At 38.2% G+C, this 22,639-nt stretch overlaps 2 protein-coding genes across 4 annotated transcripts in view; one reads left to right on the top strand and one right to left on the bottom strand.

The window, feature by feature from the left end:
- Positions 1-12,539, top strand: part of PUS10 (pseudouridine synthase 10) — a 71,448-nt gene extending 58,909 nt beyond the window's left edge. For 2 of the 3 annotated variants that reach the window (XM_047851425.1, XM_047851424.1), the window contains exons 16-18: positions 5,803-5,945; positions 8,988-9,087; positions 11,168-12,539. In XM_047851425.1, the coding sequence (XP_047707381.1) occupies positions 5,803-5,945; positions 8,988-9,087; positions 11,168-11,206 (282 nt within the window). In that variant the 3' untranslated portion in view covers positions 11,207-12,539. Of the gene's footprint in view, positions 1-5,802; positions 6,049-8,941; positions 9,088-11,167 lie in introns of all 3 variants that reach the window. The other variant, XR_007150704.1, reaches the window with a different exon arrangement.
- Positions 12,540-15,710: 3,171 nt separating this feature from the next.
- Positions 15,711-22,639, bottom strand: part of REL (REL proto-oncogene, NF-kB subunit) — a 43,387-nt gene continuing 36,458 nt past the window's right edge. Inside the window, exon 11 of the transcript XR_007150703.1 lies at positions 15,711-15,721. The gene's annotated coding sequence lies outside the window, so the exon portion shown is untranslated. The remainder of the gene's footprint in view (positions 15,722-22,639) is intronic.

Genomic DNA, 22,639 nt, shown 5'->3' with positions numbered 1-22,639 from the left:
AAGCTGTCAGCACACAGCCCGACACGGGGCTCAAACCCATGAATTGTGAGATCACAACCTGAGCTGAAGTCGGACTCTTAACCAACTGAGCCACTCAGGCGCCCCAACGTTATAAATTTTTAAGAAGGATAATATATGTACAGCACAAATTTTGGCATGTGCTAGGTTTTCCTTCACATGAGCATACGGCACTGTAGAGGGTCTGCCTGTTCCTTTGCATGTTTCTTCCCACCTATCCCCATCTCTTCCTGTAAGGATAATTTACTCTCAAATGCAAGGAATGAGCATAAATGGATATAGAGGTCTGTATAGTTATCACAACGTTGTTAAAATGGGCAATATTTTGTAATAATCTAGATGACCTACTAGAGGAGACAGACTTCATCTTATGGTTTATCTGTATGATGGACTACTGCTAACCAGCTGTTAGAAATTATGTGGTAGATGACTATTGACAAAGGAAAATGTTCCTGATAAATGCTCAGGGGAAGAAAACAAGCTATAAGAGTATTTATTGGGTGATACATTGTGATTTAAACATACACATGTTTAAATCACATACACAAGGGTGCCTCGGTGACTCAGTCGGTTAAGCATCTGACTTGGGCTCAGGTCATGATCTCATGGTTCATGAGTTCGAGCCCCATGTCGGGCTCTGTGCTGATAGCTCAGAGCCTGGAGCCTGCTTCAGATTCTGTGTCTCCCTCTCTCTCTGCCTTTCCCCCGCTCATGCTCTGTCTGTCTCTCTCCCTTAAAAATAAATAAACATTAAAACATATACATGAGTGTGTGTTTCTGTATACACATATATGCAACTATGTAGAAAACAAATCGTGTGGCAAAAGATACCATAAATAGGATTTCTACTTATGAAAAATGCAAACACCCAATAGAGAAAAATAGACAAAGGATCAAGCAGCTGGAAAAGAGCAACTGCATATGGCCAAGGATCATCTGAAAAGACGTTCCACTTTGGATTAAAGTAACAATAAGACATCACTTTAGTCCTCTGAGACTAGCACCTATTGGTTGGCATGGAGAAGACTAGTTGCATACTTTGTCAGTAGAAATGTAAAGTGTTTAGCCTTTTTTGGAAAATAATGTAGCAGTGATTCTAAAAATTAAAAACGTATTCGTCTTCTACCCAGCACTTCCACTACTGGCAATCTGTCCTGAAGAAATAAAACTCCAGGGCTTAAGGATTTGTGCACAAAGATGTTTACTGACTTTATTCAAAGTGGCAAAATCAACAACAACACAGCTAGAAACAAAGTGAACTTCCTTCAGAAAGGAAATGGCAGGGGCACCTGGGTGGCTCTGTCTATTGAGCGTCTGACTTTGGCTCAGGTCATGATCTCACAGCTCGTGAGTTCGAGCCCTGCGTCAGGCTCTGTGCTGACAGCTCAGAGCCTGGAGCCTGCTTCTGATTCTGTGCCTCCCTCTCTCTCTGCCCCAACCCACTCGCATTCTGTCTCTGTCTCTCTCAAAAATAAATAAACGTTAAAAAAATTAAAAAAAAAAGGAAATGGCAGAGGAAGCTGGAATATTATAAAGTTATTAAAAAAAAAACTAAAGCAGCATGTGATCCCATTTATGTTATTGTGTGTATATATGCCTAAAATTGTTGGAAAAAAGGATAGAAGTAGGTCCACACCTATGACTCACAGAAATACACATGACATTATGAGAAAGAAAGTGAAGTGCAGAATAATGTTTATAGTATGAATCATTCACCTGTTTAGACACGTTCATCCCTAACACGGGGGTGGGTGTTGACTAGATCACCCCCAGTGGGCCTCCAGATCTTATGTTCCATGAGTCTATATCAAAAGCTGTTTGGTTTTCAGCCCATTATCTGCAGCCTTTAGAATGATAGTTTAGACAGATATTCTTAAGATTGGAAAACAAATTTCTAAACCATTATTTCACCACATATGTAAGTCATTCAGAATTCTGAGGGGAAGATGAACTCATTTAAAAAATAGATTTGGGGCACCTGGATGGCTCAGTTGGTAGAACATGTGACTCTTGATCTTGGGGTCGTGAGTTCAAGCCCCATGTTGGGTATAGAGATTACTTAAAAAAAATGCATTCATAGTTTGAAGGTAGCCCTATTCACAGCTAATTTAGAAATAATGCTGAATAATGTGAAAGATAATTTTTGTAGGTACAGAGTAAGCAATGAAAGGGTCTATTTTAATGGTTCATAGCTCAAATGGACTGATGGGACTAGCTGACTTCTAATAATTTTTTTGTGTTGGGGTTAAAACTACTTTCAAATATTCCTATTGTCATCAAGAATAGAAAAACTGAGGGGTGCCTGGGTGGCTCAGTTGGTTGAGGTTCTGAGTTCAGCTCAAGTCATGATCTTATAGTTCATGAGTTTGAGCTCTCTGCTGTCAGTACAGAGCCTGCTTTGGATCCTCTGTCTCCCTGTCTCTGCCCCTCCCCTGCTCTTGCTATCTCTCTCTCAAAAATAAATAAACATTAAAAAAAAAAATAGAAAAACTGAGTTACTACCCCATTTTGAGAAAAAGTCACTTCAAATTTACTGTTTGTCTCTTCTTTTTTGTTTTTTTCACATTTATTTATTTATTTATTTATTTAATTTTAAAAATTTACATCCAAGTTAGTTAGCATATAGTGCAACAGTGATTTCAGGAGTAGATTCCTTAATGCCCCTCACCCATTTAGCCCATCCCCCCCCCAACCCCGCCAGTAACTCTGTTTGTTCTCCATATTATGTTTTGTCCCCTCCCTGTTTTTATATTGTTTTTGCTTCCTTTCCCTTGTGTTCATCTGTTCTGTGTCTTAAAGTCCTCATATGAGTGAAGTCATATATTTGTCTTTGTCTGACTGACTAATTTCACTTAGCATAATACCCACTAGTTCCATCCATGTAGTTGCAAATGGCAAGATTTCATTCTTTTTGATTGCTGAGTAATACTACATTGTATATATATACCACATCTTCTTTATCCATTTATCCATCGATGGACAGTTGGGCTCTTTCCATACTTTGGCTATTGTTGATAGTGCTGCTATAAACATTGGGGTGCATGTGTCCCTTCAAAACAGCATCCCTGTATCCCTTGGATAAATACCTAGTAGTGCAATTGCTGGGTCGTAGGGTAGTTTTATTTTTAATTTTTTGAGGAACCTCCATACTGTTTTCCAGAGTGGCTACACCAGCTTGCATTCCCACCAGTAATGCAAAAGAGATCCTCTTTCTCCTCATCCTCGCCAACATCTGTTGCCTGAGTTGTTCGTGTTAGCCATTCTGACAGGTGGGAGGTGGTATCTCATTGTGGTTTTGATTGGTATTTCCCTGATGATGAGTGATGTTGAGCATTTTTTCATGTGTCGGTTGGCCATCTGGATGTCTTCTTTGGAGAAGTGTCTATTCATGTCTTTTGCCTATTTCTTACTGGATTATTTGTTTTTTGGGTGTTGAGTTTGATAGGTTCTTTATAGATTTTGGATACCAAGCCTTTATCTGATATTTCATTTGCAAATATCTTCTCCCATTCCGTCAGTTGCCTTTTAGTTTTGCTGATTGTTTCCTTTGCTGTCCAGAAGCTTTTTATTTTGATGAGGTCCCAATAGTTCATGTTTGCTTTGTTTCCCTTGCCTCCGAAGATGTGTTGAGTAAGAAGATGCTGCGGCCAAGATCAGAGAGGTTTTTGCCTGCTTTCTCCTCAAGGATTTTGATGGCTTCCTGTCTTACATTTAGGTCTTTCATCCATTTTGAGTTTATTTTTTGTGTATGGTGTAAGAAAGTGGTCCAGGTTCATTCTTCTGCGTGTTGCTGTCCAGTTTTCCCAGCACCACTTGCTGAAGAGACTGTGTTTATTCCACTGGATATTCTTTCCTGCTTTGTCAAAGATCAGTTGGCCATATGTTTGTGGGTCCATTTCTGGGTTCTCTATTCTGTTCCATTGATCTGAGTGTCTGTTCTTGTGCCAGTACCATACTGTCTTGATGATTACAGCTTTCTAATACAGCTTGAAGTCTGTTGTCTCTTCTTTTTTAAGAGTATTCTATTTCTAAGGAAAAAAAAGTTGTTTGCGTATGTGTCTGTATTTCTGAAAATTCATCAGAATGGGGCCAGAAGAATGCAATGTTAAAGTAAATAGTTTCCTTTTGTCTACTGAAAACAAGCAGACACAAAACACACAGGAGTGTGTGCTGAACGAGTGTTATATTGGAAGCAGTGGTGGGTCTCCCAGCTCAGTCAGTACTTCCATTGACTAGGACTGGGAGTGAGTACTAGTACAGGGAGAGGAGCATTCCTTAGTCACTCATTTAAAGGCCAGTTATTTCTGTATTCTACAGTGAAGGCTGTATCTGTACAGATTCCTTAACAGTTCAGCCATGTCCTTTTTTTTGTCTCTTTGGCCAGAGAAATGTCAGACCTTATGTAGACAGCATATCTCAGCAGAACAACATGCTTCTAAACCCAAGAATTATGGAATCATAAAACCTACAAGTTAGGAGGGGCCATTGACTCACTGCTATGATCAAAACAGTCACACCATTTCAAGTGTAGTCTTTGTCAGAACTTGCTCTTTCTTTCTGGGTGGAAAACTTGATAGAGGGGAGACCAGACAGAAATCTTTGTTCTCTTAGCATGGCTTCAGGCACTCCCAAGTCGTATAAATTAGGAAGGAGTTGTTCCAACAAGAAATGGCAGAGGATTCAAAGTTCTCATGAACCTACATTTCTGGTTATATCCAATATCTATTTTTAAAACTTAGAATTAGTTGACCTTTTACAATTTTAATCTCTATTTCTTATTTAATGTCTTGTGACAAAAGGAAATCTCTGAAGAAAAACAAGGCTGTGCCCCTAAAAAATCTAAATTGTCAAAAGCATGTAGTATTGTTATTCTCAAGTAACTTGAACTGGGCTTACAAATACTGAGAGGTCTTGATTTATTGTACACACTTCTTTGTAGTTATTATATTGAAAATACTACCCTAAACAGTGATGTAACTTAATTTTCCAGATACATCTTTTCATATAACCAAAAAAAAATAACCTAGTGAGTAGGTATATGGTTGTCCTTCAAACTTGCACACTGCACATACACACAAGTGATGCCAAGGTCTCACCTTCTACAGAAAGCCATTTCTCACCTCAGCCATTCACCCCACTGTTAAATCATCTGTTGGGTCAGGGGAAAAAAAAGGTAAGAACAGATCTTCTAGAAGAGCTCTGTTAAAGTAAAGGATAGACTAGAACTCTGGGGTCCTAATCAATTTATTAAATATTAGAGTAAAAGAGACCTTGAGGATCATTTACTTCAAAGCCTTTAAAAAAAATGTTTATTCATTTATTTTTGAGAGACAGAGCACAAGTGCACACAAGCAGGGGAGGGGCAGAAAGAGAGAGAAAGAGAGAGAGAATTCTCAGCCAGCTCCGAGCTGTCAACCAACACAGAGCCCAGCGTGGGTCTAGATCCCACCAACTGTGAGATCATGACCAAAAGCGGAAATCAAGAGTTGGAGGCTTAACTGACTGAACCACCCAGGTGCCCCATCCAAATCCTTTTTTAATGGCATACGGAGGCCCAGAAAATGAGTAACTATGGACTAGGTTATGAGAAGTTCCACAGAGCCTGAACCTTTGGAGGTACGATTTATTATAGTACCAGTATCTACCCTGACAGTGATAGATGGGGTCCACCAAAGAAGACCTCTGTGGTGAGCCATGGATGACAAAGGAGACACTGAGACGGGCTTCCCCGGGTGCCCTGGGAGCAAAGCTGACTCCATGGTTGTGTAACATATCCTCCTCTAGGACTTAAAGATTGACCAGAAAACACCCCTCCGAGTCCTGCATCGGAGGCCCTTGGCTGTGAGAACTCGCATCATTCACTCCATGGAGACGCGCTATGTGGATGAACATCACTTCCACCTCTACCTGAAGACTCAAGCTGGCACGTATCCTTTCGCCTTTCGCCCAGCAGTAATCTAAGCGGAACCTTAGTGGAAGAGTTCACGCTGCCCCAGAAGATAGGTTCAACTTGATCTAGGAACAATTAGGGTAAGGATTAGGTTGGAGAAAAATTCTGTTTTGGGGTGTGGGGTGTGGGGGGGTCCCATTTAATTTGTATTTTTCAAAATGACTTTTTAAACCATGAGTCAGCAGCCAATAGAGTGTGAACCTTAAAATAGTCACAGTGTCTCACACAATGCCCACTGCATAGTAAGTACTCAGGAAACAGTTCTGATTGATTCATTTTTTGATTTGTGTCTTCATAACATTTTGCAAGTCGCGTTTTCATAACGACATTTGGGTCCTTTCAGTATTTGGAGCATTTGCCCCAGATTATTAAACACTGATAGTAGATGGGAGTGGCCCTACTTTACATACTGATCTACACTTTATTTGCCCACTGGCCCAAAACAAGAGAACAGTCCACAAATGATCACTTCTTCATATTGGGCTCTGCCTTGTATGGTTTTGTATTAACCCTGAGCTGCTGGTTAAAATACATCTGGCAGTTGCCTTAGTCCTAGCTCTAATTTACTTTTCAAAAGTGCTCCTAATATTTGTGTGTTTGTTTTTTGTTTTTATATTACTTAGTGATCCAATAGTATGAAGTGATAAAATACTTAACTAGAATAAAACTAACGATCTACTTATGGATCGAAGGCAAAAAAAAAAAAAAGTTATTTTAACCACCAACTAGCATTGTCACCATATTGCTGTAATTAGTCTGTCTCTCTTTCCCCACCAACCTCCTCCCGCACCCTGCCCCTTGACATCCCAGAAGCAACCAGAATTTGCAAAGGTGAAATAGGTGTATGTTATTTACTCTTAAAATCTTTTCAACTTTTGGTTTAGATCGAGGGATTGATCTGTTGAGAAGACAGCAGGCAGACCTTTGTAATCCTGTTGTTTGGAGCACATCTGCCTACTGTAGATGGAATGTCAAAGAAATCACTTCTTTTTTGTTGTTGTTGTTCCCACTCTTTTTACCTAATTCCAGTTTAGGTGTAGTGTGCTCAGGTGAAATGCAGTGGTCTTTTGAAGAAACAAGTATCTTTTCAATCTTACTAAAACGTTTTTAGGACTAGCCATGTACCTGAATTTAAGGGATTAGCCAAGAAAGACTACTTGGTAAAGCTTTAGATACCATGTGGTTATACACAGAAGTATGTGGATTTTTCACATACATTGCTCAGTACACTGAACTAGTTCATTTGACTTATACCTCATCCTTCTGGATATGAATAAGAACATTCTGGCCCTTTCAGTTGGTTATTCTGGGGCTTTTTGGTCATGTCCCCTCATCACTGCTCCTCAGAAGTAGCATTCTCTAAAGAAAGTGAGAGAAAAAGAATTATAACTGTTGTGTAATTATGCATTTAGTAAAGAAGGCAGTTACTAGATAATTATATGTCTTATCCTTGAGTCAAAACATTTGGTGAAAGTAGAGTGAATAAACTTTCAGAAAGTGAGGACATCATATCAGCATGTTAATGGTGGAAGTGTTTTATCATCTAAGAATAAACTTACTTTTCCTATTCAAATTATATCAAGTTTTTATACTAAGTGCTGGTTTATAGAACACAACATAACACTAAATGAGTTTTTACTGAATGCTAGCAAAATTATATCTTTCAGATAAATATTTTCAAGCCTGTAGTAGAGTCCTGTGTAAGGAATATTAATATAACCTTAATAAGTAATTCTAGGATTAACCATTGACTTCAAAATTCGAAGACCTATGAGGGAAACACAAAATTGCCCCTTTAAAAGAAGAATTAACCTAATTCTCTTGTTAACCATGCAAGAGTTGCAAACAAGAACTTAGGTCCTTTGATAATCCTTCTGAAGGACCTTTCTCAAGACTAAATTAATATTCTCATTGTCCCTCCCATCCTACTCCTATTGTGTCACTGGGTCACATTACCAGGAAAGCCATCATCGAGGTTACTCTGTGTGTGACCCTGTGGAAACTTATCATTTGGCAGATGCCAGCTGACATTATTGAAAAATGAGGCCAAAAAGATGACAAAATGGAATTTGTGGCAGAGAAAAAATAGCTAAGGTTTTGTTTTACTTAGTATTGAACTACAGTTAACTTAAAAAAATCCATATCCATGGGCCCCTGGGTGGTTCAGTCGGTTAAGCGCCCAACTCTTGATTTTGGCTCAGGTCATGATCTCACAGTTTGTGAGTTCAGGCCCCGCCTGGGGCTCGCATTGACAGCACAGAGCCTGCTTGGGATTCTCTCTCTCCTCTCTTTTTGTCCCTTACCCTGCTCATGTGCATGCGCATGCACACACACTCTCTCTCAAAATAAATAAATAAACTTAAAAAAAAATGTACATCCAGGGTCGCCTGGCCCGCTCAGTCAATGAAGTGTGCGACTCTTGATCTTGGGTTTGTGGGTTCAAGCTCTACACTGAGTGTAGAGATTACTTGAAACAAACAAACAAAACTAAAAAAAAAAAAAATTCCATAGCTAAACTTTGGCACTTGGAGGTAAACTAAAGAAAAAAAGAAAGTCATGACTTTTAGTGCTGAGTCCTGCTGTTGGCTTCCAGGCTGGTGGGAACCAGTTTGCCAGAGCTTCTTTTCTTCTTTTTTTAATTTTTTTTTTTTTTTTAACATTTATTTATTTTTGAGAGACAGAGACAGAGTGCGAGCAGGGGAGGGGCAGAGTGAGAGGGAGACACAGAATTGGAAGCAGGCTCCGGGCTCCAAGCTGTCAGCACGTAGCCCGACACGGGACTCGAACCCACAAACTGTGGGATCATGATCTGAGCCGAAGCTGGACGCTCAACCGACTGAGCCACCCAGGCACCCCCAGAGCTTATTTTCTAAGACACACATCACTGGTCACAGCTCGGAAATAACCTCACCGTTGTAACATTTCTGCTTTTGTCTGTCCTTTCCCTTTTACCTATCAAATCTCACCAAACAGTTGGTGCTGCATAGCTATCTCCATTGTTTCCTTAAACAAATCCCAGCTACATTAAAGAGTTTGTACATGGAGACTTTGGGAGAACCAAGCCGAACATTGGCTCTCTAATGAATATGACTGCAGACATTCTTGAGCTGGATGTTGAGGTAAACCATTTTATTGTGGAAATGCCTGTTTGTACATTGAATTCAACAAAGTTCTGCTTTTTTTGGGGGGCGGGGGGGCATTAAGCCAAACAGGTACCTATCTCTATTCACCGTAATAGGTATTTGAAAATAGTCAAAATCTCACAGTAGCATTGTATTGCAGGGAGGGACTCTTTGGAATTTTTATCTTTTTAAAAAATACAAGGTCTCATTTGTAATTTTTGCAAATATATAGCTAATTTGCTAACCAAGTTGCTTTACATGTGGCATGAGATCTTAAACCCTTAAACGGAGTGAGGAAATGATGCTTAAGAGCCCTTCATATGTCCTTTGGACTCTAGAGAGTTAATTCCCATACCTGTTTTGTTTCAGGAGTTTCAGATTGCTCAGAAACATACATTCAGGACAGGGATAGAAAATGAGATGAGCCAACAATTATTTATAAAAGCAGTTCTGTCAGGGACCTCTATGATGTGGTACAAATTCTCTGCTCTAAGTCTGAATTGAAACAAGGTTAAATTCTTAAGTATTTAGAAGAGTGGCATGAATAGGTCGTTCAGGAAATTCTCCATAAGTATTTTTTCTCATTTGAGCATCAGTAGGTATTGAGTCACAAGTTGTGTCTCTGACAAATACCTTGTTGAGGAAGGTGGTCCCTCTCCCAACCCACCCCCCAACAAAAACAATTTTAGGAGGCTAGCATTTTGCACCTGGGATTGATGTTATAAAAAGAAGTGGGTATAACTGCCTAGTGTGAAAACATCTATGGTAATCACATGATCACTGGAGCATTAATACCTTACTGGCAGTTTTCTTCAGAGCTTTCAGATTAGATTTTATACAGCTCCTGCAGTATAGCCAGTGACAGCACCTTCAAGGTTGCAGGGAGCCTTCTCATGAGACTTATTTTGAGGAAGACAACCTTTAGTTGAAGAAAATCTCAACTGCATTCATCTTCCTTGATTTCAGTTCTTAGAACAGTTTAGGAATATCAGAGTCACGGGCCAATGTTCCTCATCCCTGTTTGTCCATTGGAATCACCTAGGGAGCTTTTGAAACCTCTCCTGCTTTCAACACATACAAGATCATGGTCTGAAATGTTTAGTTTTCAGGCATGAGAGACAACCCATGAACTTATATATGGGTGTTAAGTACATGGCTGTGTTCTGAAACAGAACCAAAATATCTTGGGATTTCTAAAAAATACACACACACATACACACACACCCAATTTTCCTGATTCTGGTAGTAGCTTGTAGATTAATTTAAAAAAATCGTGTCTAGTAAATCATACTGGGTTTTAAAATTTAAGCCTCAAAAACAAAACAAAACAAGACATGGGTACAGTGGATTTTTTTTTTAACTTTTCTCTCAAATTAGGCCCTCTAGGGTAGTTAAGACAAGGTGTAATTTCATACTTGTAAAGCCTAGGAAGTGATTGCTTATGTGGAGAAAAAATTGTCTGCTACTGTAATTTCACTATGACTTAAAGGTTTTGTTCTAGAAGAGCCAAACCAGGTGAGTAGAAATAGATAAATTTGATTTTTCAAGAAACAAAACTTCTGAAATGATACTCAATGATCATTTATTCTTTTCTAGTTCCAGGCGCTCTTTCATATTCATTTATTTTTCATTTGGTTGCTAGGTTACAAATAACACTATAAGTGTATAAACTGCTTGAGTATTTGTTAAATGCAAGATGGGAAAATGAAAATGATCTGAAGAGTAAAATTTGCTGAGACTTCCGAGGGAAAGTTGGTCTTGCTCCCTGAGTTTGTTTGCTACTTTACCCATAAATAACATTTAGAAAATTTAGAGGTACTCTAGTCTCTTACTGTTCAAAGGTACAGTTAATAACTGGCTGATAATCAAATACTCTATGAATTCAGAAACAGACCTTGGGCCCAAGAATCTCAAGGCCTCATGTGGATTTTAGAGTGTTGAACTGTGGTATTTAATGACTGTTCTTCAAATGCAGTTTCTTCTGTTGTGTTATATTAACACTATTAAGTTTAGAAGCATTATCAGCAAATGCTTACTGAAACAGTAATGTTTTAATGTCTTGTTTTCTTCCTTCTAGTCTGTAGATGTTGACTGGCCCCCTGCTCTGGATGACTAGCTTTCAAACTTGGAAACACAGAGTAGGGTTTTCGTGGCACGATGTGGACATCCGTTCAGCATGCACTGTATGATGGCTGTTTACTCACCATAACAGTGTCTTGGAAACCATTTGGATCATGTTGATCTATATATTTTAACATTTGTTGTAACATCTCAGGATCTATATTTGTGTATATTTTGTGTTAAATGTTCTAAGGATATCTTATGATTTTTCTTGTTCCCTCTCCAACACCCACAAGCCAAACTATGAATAATGGAAACATTCTCTTAATTATTCCATTTAGAGAAGTACACAAACAGGATGCATTCTGATAATCTGAGAAGCTAGAATTTCTTTCAGCACAATTTCCCTGCACAAGACATACCACCTTCAAAATCATGTTCTACATTTGTTAAATGATCTTGACAAAAGATCTAGATTGATACACAGGACAGTATCCTCTAATATCCTAAGATATCAAGTGTAAATCTGACATCATTAATATTTTTCCCGGTAAACTTCAAGCAAGCCATTGTCAACAGAAGTACTCTTTGGTATAATCTGTCACAAATCTTAATGACTTCAAGTTACTATTTTGACAACCTAAAAAAATCAATACCTTTCCTGGGGAGGGAAAGTGAAACTTAGGAATTGAGGTGTACCCTGGTAAGAGACTTCCATAAATCTTTTAAATAAGGAGACACAAGTGCCTTCAGTAATTTCAAACCCAGGGATAAGATTTTGAAAAATTAAGATTGCTAAACAATCTGATATATTCCAGAGTGCTTCAATATATTATCCAATTTCACACATTTGCATCAAGTGGATAGGATTTCATCATTTCCATTTTATAAATATGAAAACCAAAGAATGAAAGTTAAATGATTTGTCTAAAATTGTTAGTTACTTCCTTAGGAGGGGCTAAAACTGAAGTGTCCTGGTCTTTAAGGTCCTTTCTTAATAAACCTTGTTATTGAGTACCCACTGTGTAAAGGAGGCACCTGAGAATGTCATTTAAATGCACTAACCATGAGAATTGACTTTTAGAATTCAGATGCCAAATCAAGGAGCTTACCAAAAAAATAGCCCAAGTATATTTCATATGATCTCATATGATGACCATTTGTTAGTAAGTTGGTACTATGAAGAGAGAACAGGAAATAAGCCAAACCTAAAGAAAATGGATGGGTCATTAAGAGGAATGTTTCAGCAATCTCATTAAAATTTGAGATTTAAGTATAATTTGTCACCCTGATTCAACTATCTGAGCTTATTTTAAAACACATGTGACTTGGATGGTACTGGATTATTGTTTTCCATCTCTTCATTAAACCTACTTCATAGATACCAAGATGTATTATTCATTTTAGAAATCAGGAAAATTATTTGACATGAAGTTCTGTATGTGAATACTAGCAAAAATTTTTTTCACTATTTTCAATGCCAGAAAGTGAGAAAGGGATAATGGAAATAAACTTCTGATAAACAGGTAAGAAATTTTGTGTGTTTCTCCATTTCTGGGGAAGTTTTGCCACAAAAGATCTAAATAATTTGGGAGATAGTCTTTTGCATGTTTCTTGTGGCTCAGCCTTGAATTTAGTGGAATCTCCAAACTGGAAAAATTAAGAACTTCCTTAACAGATTTCTATTTCTTAAATTTCTATTCCTGACATGCAAAGTTTTAAGCAAAAACATTAGCTGTTTATACTTTATTTATTCCATATGTTCATATATTATGAGACACAGGTTGTTAAAAGTTAACGTTAGGTCTTTGTGTTATGCAGAGCTGGGAATATTAAGTAATGAGTGCTATAGTTTCACTTTTGCCCATATAAAATTATTTTTAGTTTTGTGATCTCCCCTCATAGCTTTGTTTAAATGAAGTCTTTAATAACACTTAAAGAAAGGGCCTATTGTACTTCTTAGTATTTCTTTGTTCCAAATACAGTCTGTGATTTAGTTGAGGAAAAACAACTCTGAATACCTGGAAAAGAAAAAAAGAAAAAAAAATATCCCAAGTAAGGTAACTGGTGACATTAACAAGTTATATGAAATAAACTTGGAAGTTAAATTTCCATTTCCAAAGAGAAAAACATTTTACTTAGGCTGATCTTTTCTTTTGGATCTTTATCCTTGATTATTAAGCCCACGTAAAAAGAATGAGCTTTGACACAAGCTTTTTGGATTTTCTGAAATGGTACCCCCCCTCCTTTTTTTTTTTTTTTTTTAAGTTTTTTTATTTTGAGAGAGAGAAAGTACATACAGGAGGGGCAGAGAGAGAGGGAGAGAGAGAATCCCAAGCAGGCTCTGAACTGTTAGCACAGAGCCTGACATGGGGCTCAAACTCACGAACTGCGATATCATGACCTGAGCAGAAATCAGGAGTCAAATGCTTAAGTGACTGAGCCCCCTAGGTGCTGCTTTTTTTATTATGGAGAAAAAAAAAATACCACTTTTATGATATTCATTTATTTTCATTTTGAAATAATTTCAACTTTACAGGAAAGTTGCAAGAAAAGTACAAAGAACCTTTTCCCCCTAAACCATTGAGCCAGTGATGCTTCATCACCCTGAATACTTTAGTGTGTAATTTCTACAAACAAGGACATTCTTCTTCGCCACAACAGAACCATCAACTCACAAGTTCACATAGATATTACGACTGCGTAATCCACAGACCCCACTTAAGTCTCACCAGTTGTCCCAACGGTGACTTTCACGGGCAAGGAATCACACTTTGCATGTAACTGTTACGTTCCTTTAATCTCCACTAATCTGAAAAGTTTGTCTTTCCTTGACTTTCATTACTTTAATTTTTTTTTTTTTAATTTTTTTTCAACGTTAATTTATTTTTGGGACAGAGAGAGACAGAGCATGAACGGGGGAGGGGCAGACAGAGAGGGAGACACAGATTCGGAAACAGGCTCCAGGCTCTGAGCCATCAGCCCAGAGCCCGACGCGGGGCTCGAACTCACGGACCGCGAGATCGTGACCTGGCTGAAGTCGGACGCTTAACCGACTGCGCCACCCAGGCGCCCCTCATTACTTTAATATTTTTGAAGATTTCAGGTCAGTTATTTTGTAGATTGCTCCTACATCTGGGTTTGCTTGATGTTTCCTTATTATTAGACTCAGGTTGTACCTTCCTCGCAAGAGTACCATAGGAGATATTATCTTCTTGCATCTTATCAGGTATTCTACAATTTTGATTTGTGCAGTTGCTGACGACTGGATTTTAATCACTTAATGAAGGTAGTGTCTGCCAGGCTCCTCCACTTTTATACTCTTTTTTTCCCTTTAATTAATGAGTATCTTATAAGATCATCACACTTTCATCTATTAATTTTAGCATTTACTGAAGATTTGTCAAATACTGATTTTCTAATTTCACCGTTCCTTTTACATTTCTTGGTTACCATTCCACTGAAAGGTAGAAGTTTCCCTTCTTGTGGATTTGTGGCTTCCTGTTTTATTTGACGGGTTATAATTTGTTACTTATGAATGCAAATGCATACACACACACATTACTTTACACATATTGAAAATTGGGAGTTGTATACCAGTACTTCCAATTCCAACCTTATTCTAGTTTTCTCCCTTTTCATATTTGTAATACCTTTCTCTGACAGAAATCTGGCTCCCATTAGCCTTATTTATTTACTTGATAGATCAGTCCCCCTCCTAAATAACCAATCTCCTATTTCTTATTCCAGATCCCAGAAAGTCCCCTCTCTACCACCCTCAAATGTTCTCCTTCAGCTCCACCCAGCAGTCCCACACTAGGACACCACCTTTGCCTCCTGTGGCAAAGTACTTACCTGTACCTTGCTCAGAATAAGTGAATGACTTTTGTCCTGAATTATACAGAAAGGGAGAGAGGCAGGAAATAAGTCAGGAAGGCAGAAAATGAAAATCTTTTAAAAATGCATTTTAGTACTCTACAAAAATTATCATTTCACAGAACAGTTACATATGCAGGTATATTCAGTTATAGCTTTCCATAAAAATGCCTAATGTTTCTAAGCAACCCAACTACCTTTCCCAAGGAGGATGCTATAAACAACAAAATCTCATCAATAGTTTAAGTCAAATGACAACAAAATTTTAAGTCTTTGAGTTTTTTCCATTTATTACCACGAAAAAAAAAATCACTGTATACAAAGATATTACAAAGGTAATAAAATATTCTGTACAACAAAAAGCATCTTGACATTTTACAAATGATTACATCTTGATGTGACATTTAACATAAATAATTGAATACCTGAGAACTTAACAAAAACCACTTTTTACAGTGCCTTCAAATTTCTTAGAGCCCTTAAGAAGGGTAATTCATTAGTTAACACCATTTTTAAGTACATTCTTTTAAAGTCATTTTATTATTTTTTTGAGAAAGCAAAAGAGAGCACAAGCAGGGGAGGGGCAGAGGGAAAGAGAATCTTAGGTAGGCTCCATGCTCAACATGGAGCTTGACGTGGGGCTCGATCCCATGGTGCTGGGATCATTCCCAGAACCAAAATCAAGAGTCAGATGCTCAACCTACTGAGCCACCCAGGTGCCCCTTTAATGCAGTCTTTTAAAACATAAGACATATAAAGCGTTCGTCTAGACATGGTACTTCCCAATGAAGTCTCCTGAGACTAAATTCCATTAAGTAGATCCCCAAATACTCCCATCTTCTCTATTACTACATTTTATGCAAAGCTACACTGTTTTGATTATGTAATAAGAAAAACAGCCAAGATGTTTACTTTTATCAAAAACACATTTTATTTACTCTGCTGATATCCCTGAAAACTCGATTTACTGAAGCACCATTATTTACTAATTATTATTACTGTTCACACATAACTATTTAAGGAAAAATTTTAAATTCTTTCAGTTCTTTAAAATTTTAAGATTCTTTAAATTTTTGAAAGTCCAATCGTAAACTGAAGTGGAAATGAGTGGTAAGTGACAAATGATAAATTCTACCCCCTCTAAATAGATAATTACTAGCAGGTGGTATTTTTTCCTAAAGCTATAGACATTTCGAAATGAAACATATTTAGAAAATCTTTAAGAGAAATGAATGTTTAAAATTTTTATCTGTGTTTTATTAGTGACAGTAGTGGGGACATAAAGGTTTTTTCTTAACCTATACTTTTGTATCATGAAAAAAATTACAATTACTTTTGAAATTCAGTCTTATCCAATGATTTTAAGTCTGTGCTTTAAATTCTGCTAAGATGTATTAGTTAAAATAGCAATTTGACTAAATCTTAGACAAAGGCATAAGATCAGACACAGACCATATATTTCGCTCTCATTAGCTGCCCACTCCTGGGCTTATGTTAAATAGCATGAAATTTTTTCTTCTGTGTGCTACGAAAAGCATCCTAATTTTGCCCTTTTCATACTCAACCCCTGGGGGGGCGGGGTGGGGAAACGATCAGAAATCTTTCAGTGGCAACTTCGTTAGCTATGATGAGGCTCCCTTGTAGGAAGATAGTGCTACAACTCCCAACTCATAATCAACTTTGGCAAATAAATTAAGGATCCTAGAATTTCAGAACTGGAAATGATCTTAGGTTTGCTATATAATAGAATATAGTAGAAAATGGTTCTGTTAAAAGTAAGGCCAAATGAACAGCCTCCAGATCTGGGCACAACAGATGGTCACTCTAAAGAGAAACCCATCTCAGGGTTCCTGCTAAGGAATCTACTCCATAGTTCTCACTCTGCCATATATTAGACAGAAGGAATGTCTGGATTTAGAGATTACTCAGGGCCACAGGATACACATAGATGTTGGTTTATTAATATTTCATTAGCACTACTTAGTTTCTTGTGCATTATTTTATTTAATACAACACATCTTGTGAGGTAGGTAAAGAAGGTATTATCTGCATTTTATATCTGAAAAGAGGCCCACAGAAGGCATGATTTGTTAAATATTGCATAACCTGTAAGTTGCAGAGCTGAAAATTCACACCTAGATGTTCCGACAAAGTCCCTACTCTTTCCATTTTCCCACGCTATTTAACATCATGTGGCAATTTCTTTAATCCCCTATTATATGACAAGTTATTGGGCACTACCGGGCAGCCTAGATCACCAATTCCAAGTCTCTCTTAACATGGACAAATTTTTTTCTGAAACATTAGATTTAAAACTGACAACCCAGCTTTTAGAGAAACCCAGTTACCAATTTAAAAGGCCATTATAATATTAGGTTCTGATGACAGAAATAAGAATAGTGGTTTTGAGATATAGGTACATTGGAAAGGGCATGGAGGAAACTTCTGGGATACTGGAAATGATTGTTTACATATGTAAAAATTCATCAAGCTGTACACTTAAAACTAGTCCACTTTCTGTACTTTGCAGAGTATTTTACCTCTTAAAAGAAAAAGACTGACATCTGTGAGAGCAGGAGATTCATCTCCATCACCTGTTTCATTTCTAGCACCTAACACTGTGCTTTGCACATTAGACATAAAAAAATGTGCTCTGTGAGGGAAAAAAGGGGCGCCTGGGTGGCTCAGTCGGTTAAGCATCTGACTCCTGATTTTGCCTCAGGTCATGATCTCACGGTTCATGAGTTTGAGCGCAGAGCCTGCTTGGGATTCTGTCTCCCTCTCTCCCTGCCCCCCCCCCCCCAAATAAATAAATAAACTTTTAAAAATGTGCCATGTGATTTATTACATTAATACTGGAGTGTCTGTGCAAGGGTACGGTGTTGAAGAAACGTGTAGAAGATTAAAACTGCCACACACAGCAGAGAAAAGGAGCCAGGTCAGAGATGTGAAGCAATCCTAATAACTATTAAAGTTTCTACCTAATACAGTTGACAGTATAGGAAGCAGACAGTAAAGTATTTCACAAGCTGGGTAATCTTGGCATCACTGCTTTTCCTACCAGCTTAACCTTTCCCCTTAAAAATCATATCCTTGTCCACATTTTATAATCCTCTGTCAGTTTTATCCTTCCCTCTTTAATGAATAGCTACCATTTATTCAACACCAACGATGCCACGGATGGTGCCAAGTGAGAGTCCAAAAGCCAAATGAGACAAACCTTTAAGGACTGTACTTGACTGAGAGGATCTTGGCGACAGGCGCACGCACCGAGCTGTGTCTCAACTGGGGGAGGACTCAGCTTCACGGAGGAGAAGCCCAGTCTTAAAGGATATGTGTTGCTTAGTTTCTGGTGAGGAAGTTTATTAGTGTAAATGCCTTTTCAAATTCCAAAATCTCAATTCGGAAATTCACTCTATGATAGAAATCTAGACCAGCTGACATAATGAACAGGCTTTAGGCTCCAATGGAAAGATCAGGCCTGTCTAAAAAAGGTTATCATTGCAAATTTTTGTTTTATTTTAAATGAGCAGAGCCATGTCACTTATTTGTCTTCTAATGAGGATGAATATTTGCATGGTAAAATAAACACTGATGATTTAATGTACCCAGTATAAGAAGCATAATACTCATTAACAGATATAATCTTTCACTGAGACATACAAAAACATGCTTAAATAGATCTAGCTATATAATATGACATATTGATGTAAGAGTTCTCCACATTTTTATTAAAATTAAGATTAGGACATCAATCATATCCTTTACCCATTACTATTTCAAAAAATAAAAAACTCTATATGCTTTTTCAAAAAAAGTTTGTTTATTTTGAGGGCATCCACACGGGGGAGGGGCAGAGAGAGAGAACTCCAAGCAGGCTCTGGACTGTCAGTGTGGAGACTGACACAAGGTTTGAACTCCCCAACCCATGATATGACCTGAGCCGGATGCCACCGGGTCCGCTGAGCCACCCAGGTTCCACCCGGGTGACTGAGCCACCCAGGTGCCCCTATACACTTTTTAATTTCAAAGTGTCCTCTTCATCTTTGTGAGCTAGTTACCTACTACAAGGCATTAGTAATTCCTTTCTTTCAACTCCCTATATCTTGCTGTTTTCCTTTGTCCCCTTTGCTGTGAACCAAGGTACTTTTCTTTAGCAGGGTGTTTCTGCTGCAAACCCAGTTGCTACTGCATTATGCAATGAAGTCAGAAGCCTGAGCTTGTGACATCAATATAGGTTGCTATGGTAACGCTTTCCATAAGTATTACAGGCTCTTCGTTGTAGGTTCAAAAGAGGACTTCGGCACAGTAGCAAAATAGCTGGAGTTATTCAGCCTAAATTACAACAATAATTGATGCAAAAAATGTTTTATGCTAACTATAATAAATACAGATTTTTATATTTAAAAAAAAAAAAAAAAAGGATACATGTTGCCGAAGAGCAGAGGCCAAGTGAGTATGTTAAAGGCATGGAGGCCTGGCAGCCTGAGAGATTTTTCAAGGAATGCCAGCTACATAATAGGGCTTAAGGAGAATGTGGTATTATTGTTAACCACAGTATACAGAAGATTCTTGTTGGGGAAAAGGAATGAAGACCTATACTAAGAAAGCACTAGGAAGGAAGGAGGGAAAAATGCAAGTCATTTTTATGAGGCAGAATTAAAAAGACCAGATAACTAAGTATGAGTGTGAGGGAGGGAGAAAAGGAATAAAATGTGACTTTGAAGTTCCTATTAACTATTCTGGCTGGCAGGGTAAATGGCAATCCCATTAATGAAAGTAGAGAATCCAAAGGGGGAGCCAGTTTATAAAGGTAAGTGTGGGCAGCATGAGAGAAAGCTGAAATCATGGGCATTGATGAGGCTACCCAGGGGGAAAAATAGCACCAAATGAGGGCTGGGGATGAGACTCTGGAAAAAATGTCAGCCTTGGAGAATCTTATCTACCACAGAAGCCTGGGAGGAGCATCCAAGGAGGGAGTGGCCAATAGGGAAGAAGGTTATGAATAGGTCAGGCAGAGTGAGGACTGACAAAAAGACACTAGATTTGAAAAGGACAGTGACTGGCCCTTTCCCCAGAATGTTATGAAACAGTAAGCCAAAGAATGGGAGCTGAGGAAATGGGAGGCTGAAAGCATTTCCCAAGCCCAGATGTGAAGGAAAGGGCATGAAGTTGGTAGGAAAGATTTTTGTTTCCTTTCTTTTTAGACTAGAGAAGACATTTACCACATTTATACAAAGAAAACCAGCACTAAATGGTGATATGAGGACACAAAAACAAGATGGGAGATAGAGGACAGTCCAAGGTACAAGTAGAGTTCATTTAGAAAGGCAGAAGGGCACCTTTTCCTTGGAAACTACGTGTGAGAGCATAAATACATTTAGAGATCAAGGAGAAGCAGGCTGCCAAATTCTTTTTAAATTATAAAATAAATTCTAGGGGCGCCTGGGTGGCGCAGTCGGTTAAGCGTCCGACTTCAGCCAGGTCACAATCTCGCGGTCCGGGAGTTTGAGCCCCGCGTCAGGCTCTGGGCTGATGGCTCGGAGCCTGGAGCCTGTTTCCGATTCTGTGTCTCCCTCTCTCTCTGCCCCTCCCCTGTTCATGCTCTGTCTCTCTCTGTCCCAAAAATAAATAAACGTTGAAAAAAAAATTTTTTTAAATAAATTCTACAATCAGTAAATAGCACCTGAAAAATGAGAAATCGATTGGAAATACTCTAAACACAGATGTTGCAGTATCTTAATGGGGCTTACACAGAAAAAAAATCCCAAACTGCGAAACAAGTCAATTGCTTATTTAATGAAAATCCACTTAGATATTCTAACAGTCTGTGTTTAAGCTTGCCAGTGCTAATTAATATAAAATTATAGGATTCTCTTTAAAAAAAAAAAACAAAAAACTCAGCACCTATGAACCACTATCTGGAGATATCCCGGGTTCATATTTTGAATAAAAAAGGAATTATACCTTCCAAGTTTTCCTTGCTTACTGGTTAAGTACTTCTAAAGTATGCTATATGCTTATGGTTTTTAAAGTTACATAACAAATGTTTTGATTTGAAATCAAATTTCTGAGAAATATCAATGGTACTTGTATGTTTACTCTTTTTCTTCTGCTTCCTAAACTATCCAGACCTCAAGTCAAGATTTATCTTGCTCGCCTTCTCATTTCCCAGGATCATTCAACTCGGAATTTTTATTTACACGACATCCACACATTTCCCATTTTGATTGTTCCAATAAACTTTATTGGTTTGCTTGGACACTACGTAAGTGAAATGACACACTGTTTCTAGCTCGGAACATACTCAATATTTATGGGAGATTCTGGTTGTAAAAGAGACTAAGTCTTTGACAAGCTATTTACTTAGCATCATGACAATTCCATCACAACTACTATTACTGCCTAAATTCTACCATCATTTTGCCACTGGGATTGCTCTGCTTTCAAACAATTTGGATTACCAGTATTAATCCTTGACCTGAAGGTACATGATTCAGACATAAACCCCATGTCACATTAAACAGAATTATAAAAAATCCTAAGCATCTAATAATTAGAGCTGGTCTTTCAAAAAACAAAGTTCTATAATACTTTGAACATTCTATTAGTACTACACTTTGAAAGTTCTAGTAGTAGTACTTTGAAATAATTACTCGGTGCTTAATAGGAGGCAGACACTGTTCCACAAACTGGGGATTCAATAAACAAATGCTTAGTAAAGTCAGATCCTGATAAGTACGATAGACCAATATAAGGGAGAGGGGGCATGGAGTGCTCATGTGTAGGTAGTTGAGTAAGGCCTTGATCAGTAACAGCTGAGTGAATCCAAAGGCTGTTAAGAAGTGAGCCACGCATGTATCTGAGAGAGAAACAGGCAAGGCAGAGAAAACACCAAACACAAAGAGTCTGAGGCATGAGTATAAGTGGTGTTTTTGAAGGGAGGCTCCAAATGCCTGGAGCTGAATGAGGAAAAGAAAACGGTAAGAGATGAGACAGGAGAGGGAGTGTGGGCCTGCTAATTTTAAGGACTTTGGTCTTTACTCTGTGTGGGAGTAGGGAGCCACTGGATGGTTTGAGCAGATGACTGACAATTTGACTTGTTTTAAAAATAATTATTCTGGCTACTTTTGGGAGAATAGACAGTAGGGGCACAAGGATGTAGGAGCATTTTTGGAGGCTATAGGCAGATGATACGATAGTGGCTTAGAACAGGAAGTTGATAGTAGAGGTCAAAAGAGGTGGTGAACTTTGGATATATTCTGAAGGCAGGGCCTACCAGATTTGCTGACGGATTGGATTTGGGAGATAAAAAAATGAAGGATGACTCCATGGTTTTGGACCTTAGCAACTTTAGGAGCATGGCATTACTATTACTAAGTTGGGGAAGACTGAAGGAGAAGCAAATTTGGGAGGGAAGATCAAGAACTCAGTTTTAGTTATGTCGAGTCTGAGCTTTAATTAGGTTCTGAGCAGAGATGTCAAATAATCAGTTTTGCATGCATAATGTAAGCTCCAAGTCTGGAGGTCAGGGGATAGGTCTAAGGGTAAAATTTAGGAAGAGGGCACGAAATTGGATGAGATCACAGTGAGTCAGGAAACAAGAAAGAAG

Source organism: Prionailurus viverrinus, chromosome A3 (genome assembly GCF_022837055.1).
Source record: "Prionailurus viverrinus isolate Anna chromosome A3, UM_Priviv_1.0, whole genome shotgun sequence".
NCBI lineage: Eukaryota > Metazoa > Chordata > Mammalia > Carnivora > Felidae > Prionailurus > Prionailurus viverrinus.
This window is presented reverse-complemented; position numbering and strand designations above follow the sequence as displayed.